Genomic DNA, 6,921 nt, shown 5'->3' with positions numbered 1-6,921 from the left:
GTTTATGAAAGGTTGAGGGACATGGGCTAACGGGACTGGAATTGCCCACATCAATCAACCGTGCGTTAGGGTCAAGGTTGTTTACATTCATCCCACCTACTTGCATTTGGCCCATATCCATCCAACTATATCCTGTCCATGCACCAGTCTTAAATGCAGTGAAAGTACATGCCTCAACGACCTACTCTGGCAGCTTGTTCATATGCCCCTCATGTTCCTATTAAATCTTCCCCCCTTCACCTTAAACCTATGTCCCCTCATACTGGATTCCACTACTCTGGTTAAACAACTGCATTTACCCTATCTAATCCACTCATGACTTTATACACCTTCATCATATCACCCACAATTCCTCCTGCGCTACAAGTTCTAGCCTGCTCAACCTAACCCTATAGCTCAGGTCCTGGTAACGTCCTTGTAAATCTGTCCCCTTTCGAGCTTAACATGTACTGCACAATTAATCCACAAAATATGGCAGATAGACAAGCTTTTTACACCAAAACCAAGTTATGGATTAGTTACAAATGGGAAATCTCTACTTAAAACAGCAATTCAAAAATATGTAATTGGAAAGAGACATCCAATGATTGCCTCTTTAATGCCTGCAATAAAGTCAGTCCCATTAGTTTGTATTTAATGATGGGATGAGTTCTATGATAAATCTCCATACAGTGAACACTAGAAACACCATAGCATTCCTACCCAACAAATAAAACTTTACTTATTGCAGGAAGAGTTTGTAAAAGATTTCACATAAACCAGCTACACACCCATCTCTGCTACATGTTTTGTTCACTAATTAATGCTGTGTATTAGCATGAGGATTTTTTCATTCTCATGGCACAAAACGTTTAGCTACTAGACGCTATTAAACTTACCATCTTCCTCCTCGTCGTCCTCATCTTCTTCATCATCATCCTCATCCTCATCATCATCCTCTTCCTCCTCTTCATCATCATCATCCTTAACTTTCACCATACCAGCCTTTTTCACTTTGGGTGCAGGTGCTGTATCCATTGCCTCTTCCTCTTCAGATTCTAAAAAAATCATATCAATAGATTAAAAAAACCCAAATAAGCCTGTACCTGAAAATCCAGCTGATGGAAACCAAAACAGGAAATAATCAGAGGCGATTAGAATAGTGTTGGAGAAAGAACAGAATCCAAAACCAAACACATGCATTCGGATTCACAAACAAGCCAAGGAATTCCACTTGATTGCATCACGGGTGGCATGCCCATGATCAAAACTCTAATGTAAACTATTTCTGCCCCCTATTTTTATTGACAGCCCTTTGGGTGTTGGATCAGTTAGGGATTATTGGGTGCATTATCGGGTTAGAAGCCAGTAATACAAATGAGAACCAGTTCTGAAGTTAGCAAAACAGCTGCAATGCAACAAACACATAACATTGTCAGCCGAGAGCCATCCCCCAAAACAGTAGCAAAAATTAGGCAGTGCTGGATTCCCAACACAGGGCCTTGTATATGCTGGAGTATTCGTCAGTTGAATACAGAACCATTTATCCACACAGAATAATGTTGCAAATGCATTTAATCAACAGCTGTCATCATTAGAGTACAAAGCCACAATGATGGTTCAGTATGATTCCCCAAGTCTTCTCCCGATTATTGTGTTGAATTAAGGTGAACAGGACTAACAGTAACTTGGGTCATATGAACTGGCTTACTGACAAAATGACACGGAGGTTGATCACCCCCCCCCCCCCCCCCCCCCCCCCGGGGTTATTTAAAATACCAGAGAAAGCGTTATAGTCAAAGGGTGGAAGTTTGAAAAGAGATGGGCAGGGCAAGTTTTGTGTACACATACAGGTAGGTACATGGAACACAGCGCCACGGTTAAAAGCGAAAACTTTATGATTGTTACATTTAAGACACATCTATACAGAGAGGGAATGGAGAGATAAAGAGAGCTCGTGCAGCGGTTCGTTTAACTTTGCATCAAGTTATGCATAAATATTGTGGACTGATGGGCATCGATGACAAAAGATATTTTCCCAACAGTGAATGAGAAAAAGTGATCCCATAAATCACAGCAGTGCACAAATGTGCATGGGTACCAGTCAATTCAGTAAAATTGCACGATGACATAATATTTACCATCATCATCTTCCTCATCATCGTCGTCCTCCTCATCAGCTACTTTTTTAATCAAATTAGCAGCTTGCTTGGCAACAGGTTTTTCTTCTTCTGATTCTTCTTCTGAATGAATGAAAAGTGTATTTACTATAAAGTTTCATGTTCTTTAATTTCACCTTAAGAACCAAATTCATACTTATGTTTTCATCTGGATTAGGGAACTATAAACAATTATATTTCTATGGGATATCTTCAGGTACAAGACAATATTCAGATCCAATTGTCAGGCTTCAAGAACAAAAAAATTCTGAACTCATCCATATTCCCAAAGGAACTGCTGGAAACCAAATATTTTCAGATTTTGCAGGGCCATTCAGCCCATCAATTATGCCGTTCAATCATGACTGATCTATCTCTCCCTCCTAACCCCATTATCCTGCCTTCTCCCCAGAACCCCTGATACCTATACTAATCAAGAAACTATCTATCTCTGCTTAAAAATATCCATTGACTTGGCCTCCACAGCCTTCTGTGGCAAAGAATTCCACAGATTCACAACTCTCTGTGCATTATATCCCTGTTTTTTGTATTCTAGTACTTTTAAAATAACTAGCACTGCGTTTGCTTTCTTTGCTACCAATTCGACTTGCAGATTAACATTTTAGGAATCCTACACGAGCACTGCCAAGTCCCTTTGCATCTCCGATTTCTGGATTCTCTCCCCATTTCAAAAATAGCCAGCGCCGCCATTCTGTATGATCATGGTTGATCATCCAAAACCAGTTCCCCATTTCTGAAATATTCCTTAATTCCATCAGCCCCAAGAGCTATATGTAACTCTCTCCTGAAAACATCCGGTGAATTGGCTTCCACTGCCTTCTGTGGCAGAGAATTCCACAGATTCACAACTCTCTGGGTGAAAAAGCTTTTCCTCATCTCAGTCCTAAATGGCCTACCCCTTATTCTTAAAATGTGACCCCTCGTTACGGGCTCCCCCAAAATCGGGAACATTTTTCCTGCATCTAGCCTGTGCAATCTCCCCATTTAGAAAATAGTCTGAAATGCACAACTCCACACTTTGCTAAACTACACTCCATCTGCCACTTCTCTGCCCACTCTTCCAACCTGTCAAGAGTCCTACCGCAGAGTTCCAGCTTTCTCTACATAACTTGCCCCACCACCTATTTTCGTAACATATGCAAACTTGGCAACAAAGTCCTCAACCAATTTATTAATCAAAAGAAAGTGAAGAAAATAGTTTTACAACTACAAAGTTATTTAACGCATAGTCAAGAAATGCTCTCAATTAAAGTTTTTTTTAAATCTGGCCACATGTTTACGTGTCACAGCACTGCATGATAACAAGAGTCCTATTGTGGGGTTGTACTTGAAAGATGCTGTACAAATGCCAGCTGCTGCACCAGACAGATCAGATGAAAACTAGCACTAACATGGAATACTCACCTGATTCATCATCCTCTTCATCGTCATCGTCGTCCTCACTACTCTCTTTTTTTACAGCCTTGCCATTCTTTTTGTTGACAGATTGTGGGGTTGCCTTAACAGTTGGAGTGGCAGTCTTTTTAACAGGAGCTGCTGGCAGTTCCTAAATTAGAGGAAATTTAAGTTAAAAACAAATTAAAATCACGATCAAATATCAATGGTCACGACCAAAAATGTCATCTGTTCATCCTCTCCGAAGATGCCTCCAGAACAAGGGTGGTTGCGGCCTTACAGTGCTGGCAGCGCCAGAGACCCGGATTTGATCGTAAATACGGGGGCTGTCTGTACGGAGATCGTACGTTCTCCTTTTGACCTGTGAGTTTTCTCCGAGATCTACACACTCCAAAGACGTACGTGTTTGTCAGTTAATTTGCTTGGTATAAATGTAAATTGTCCCCAGTGTGTCTGGGATAGTATGTGGCAATACTAGTAGGTGCAGACTCATTAGGCCTGTTTAATGGGCCAGCACATTGTGTTTTGCTCAAACTTCCAGCACCTGCTGTCTCTTGCGTTCTCATTCTATGGTGCTTTAACCATTAACCTTTGGGACGTTTCTCCCCATCTAGATCCTTCTTTACCGTAAATATCTCCCTCAGATTCCCTCTCAACCTGTGTTCCAAGGAAAACACTTGTTGATTCCTGTCCGTACATATTTGAAATTTCTTATTCCAGGAATCAGAATACTGGAATTCTTGGTTTCTTGGTCCTCCAAAATATTTCAAATGGAATTTCAACTTTAATATTACAAGAAGCAAATATTAATTAATATTACAAGAAATAATTACCTCCTCTTCGCTCTCCTCTTCAGAACTGGACTCTTCAAAATCCTCTGGTGGTGGAGGTGGTGCGGCCTTTTTTGGTTTTGCCTGCTTTTTTCCTGCCTGTAGTCAGGATAATAGCATTCCAATAAATTAAAATTCACAAGTAAAAACGTAATTCTTGTAATAAAAACAATTTCATTCAGACATTGGGAAGAAAGATTCACAAATTTTGCTAATTGTTGCTATCTTTTTGCCCAACCAAAATTATGAACCTATTACACAAGTTCAGCATCATTCCCATCCCCGGCGTTTATCAAGTTTAGCAGGTCCTTCTACCATTTAACAAAACCCTAATACATTATTAGCGATATTATTTCTGACCTAAATAGGATAAAGCAAGCTAGTCAGTCGCATATCGTCAGCCTGTGGTCGGTCACACGTGCTCCATGTGCTGGCGAGGCGGTGGGCGTGAGCACGCGCGTGGCGAGGCCGAGGCGTCCATGCGGACGGGGGAGAGGCGACTGTACGGGCACGCACGCGGGGCTCGGCGGGCACACGCACGGCGGCGCACGCGGGGCTCGGCGGGCACACGCACGGGACTGTGCGCCACGAGGGGTGGTCGCGGCCGTCCGTCCGTCCGCTCGCGAGATGTGGAGCAGAACACCAATGGCGGGAATCCCTCCTCCCCCGGAGCGCGGCGACGGGCGGGCGGGGGGGCGCGGAGCCGTGTAACGGTGCGGGCAGCGGCCGGGAGATGAGCCGGGAGAAGGGCCGGCGGAGCCGATCATCTGAATTCGCGAGCGGCCTTCACATGGTCGCGCCCTCAGGCGCCGGGAGGCGATCAAGGCCCCGCTCGGAGTGGCGCTTCCCTCAGCGCTCCAGCCCACTCGGCAATACCTTACCTTGACTAGTTTCACCATTGTGCTACCGTGCGACGCGCTGATTATTTCGGACAGACTGCTCTGAGGGCTGATTCTCCCGCACGAACAGACAGACACGGCTCGGTACTAATTCTCCCGCACACACACGGCTCGGCGCTGATCCACACACGGAGACACACACACACAGCTCGGACGGCGCGGCGACCACGTGTGGCGGTGGCACGAGCTGCGCAGCAAAGGAACTGCCGCTGCTGACGTCACGGTTTTGAGCCTTCCGTTCCGCCCACAGCGAACCCACCCCCACCGTCAGGTGGCCAATCAGACGCCGGGTTACGGGGTGGCTCTGGTCTCCGCCAATCATCATCGCGGTTACCGAGCGCAGCACGAAGCCCATTGGTCAGTGGTAGCGGCCAATCAAAGCAGCGCCAGCAGCGTCACGTGTACTCGCACGAAGCGGCTGTAAGATGGCGGCGGCGGCTCTTCCGCTCGGCACCGGTAACTGTGGACAATGTGCAGTGATCATGTCTGAAGAAGGGTCTCGACCCGAAACGCCGTCAATTCCTTCTCTCCATAGATGTTGCCTCACCCGCTGAGTTTCTCCAGCTTGTTGTATACCTTCCATGTCATAACAAGGGGCTGCTGCAGTAACTCTGGAGCATAGGGTTTGGTGACGCCAAGGACTGTTGTAAAATGGCGGAGCAGCGCGCCGGGAAACGGCTGCAATAAAGCACCAATAACTTCTCTTTATCGAAGATGTAAAAGAAAGTCATCGCCCCTTGTAATGTCTGCTCTTTTCTTGAGCTGTCGTTTTATTTGTCAATAAATGTATAATTTTGGCCGCGAAGCCACGTGAAGTACTCGGGTCGCGAGTATAAAATGGCTGCGAGTTGGGGGGGAGGAGTGAGGCGCCATTCACTCAGACGGCTTTTGTGATGCTTACATGTGCTGCAGGTTTGAAAATAGTACCGAATATGTGTCAATGAGCATTATATCAATAATCAGATGTTAGGACAAATCCCCAAGGATATACCTATACTTATTCCTTATTATTTGTAGATTGCAAAACTCAATTGGATTGGTGCAAAATGCTTGAGTAACTCGGCGCGTCAGACAGCATCTCTGGAGAGAAGGCGGGGTGCCATTTCGGGTCGAGACCATTCTCCTTCGAGCAGCAACAGCATCTTCCAGACATATCCAAGACACAATTTATTAATTCCTCATCGTCCCTATCATTAATAATGCCACTGCCTGATTTAAATTAGAGTAATTGGAATGCACAATAACGGTCTACTGCTTGCATGAATTAATGCCGTGCATGCCTTGTCGTTCACATTTGTCCCCCTACATTTCTCCCTCTGGTTAGTGATAGCATACAACTGTAATGATGGAGACATGCAGATGCTGGTTTACAACAAATCGTCGACTATCCATGTTCTCCAGATATGCTGCCTGTCCCACTGAGTTACTCCAGCATTTTGTGTCCGTCTTTGGTGTAAACCAGCATCTGCAGTTCCTTCCTACACAATTGAATTGGTGTCACAGACAGCTGTGGAGGCTGGCTTTGGATATTTCTAAGGTGGAGATTGACCGATTGTTGATTAGTAAGTGTGACGGGTTATGGGGAGAAGGCAGGAGAATAGGATTGAGGTAATTCACCCGGTCAGGAAGCATCTCCAG

General features: G+C 45.0%; 1 protein-coding gene across 3 annotated transcripts in view; it reads right to left on the bottom strand.

The window, feature by feature from the left end:
• Positions 1-5,482, bottom strand: part of ncl (nucleolin) — a 14,314-nt gene extending 8,832 nt beyond the window's left edge. The window contains exons 1-5 of one of the 3 annotated variants that reach the window (XM_055646197.1): positions 5,266-5,482; positions 4,388-4,483; positions 3,564-3,705; positions 2,121-2,219; positions 879-1,037 (exon numbers count right to left, since the gene is read on the bottom strand). In XM_055646197.1, the coding sequence (XP_055502172.1) occupies positions 879-1,037; positions 2,121-2,219; positions 3,564-3,705; positions 4,388-4,483; positions 5,266-5,283 (514 nt within the window). In that variant the 5' untranslated portion in view covers positions 5,284-5,482. Of the gene's footprint in view, positions 1-878; positions 1,038-2,120; positions 2,223-3,563; positions 3,706-4,387; positions 4,484-5,265 lie in introns of all 3 variants that reach the window. The other 2 variants (XM_055646199.1, XM_055646196.1) reach the window with 2 other exon arrangements.
• Between the last annotated feature and the right edge of the window lie 1,439 nt (positions 5,483-6,921).

Source organism: Leucoraja erinacea, chromosome 14 (genome assembly GCF_028641065.1).
Source record: "Leucoraja erinacea ecotype New England chromosome 14, Leri_hhj_1, whole genome shotgun sequence".
NCBI lineage: Eukaryota > Metazoa > Chordata > Chondrichthyes > Rajiformes > Rajidae > Leucoraja > Leucoraja erinaceus.
The sequence above is the reverse complement of the archived record's forward strand: the minus strand, read 5'-3'. Positions and strand labels throughout refer to the sequence as shown.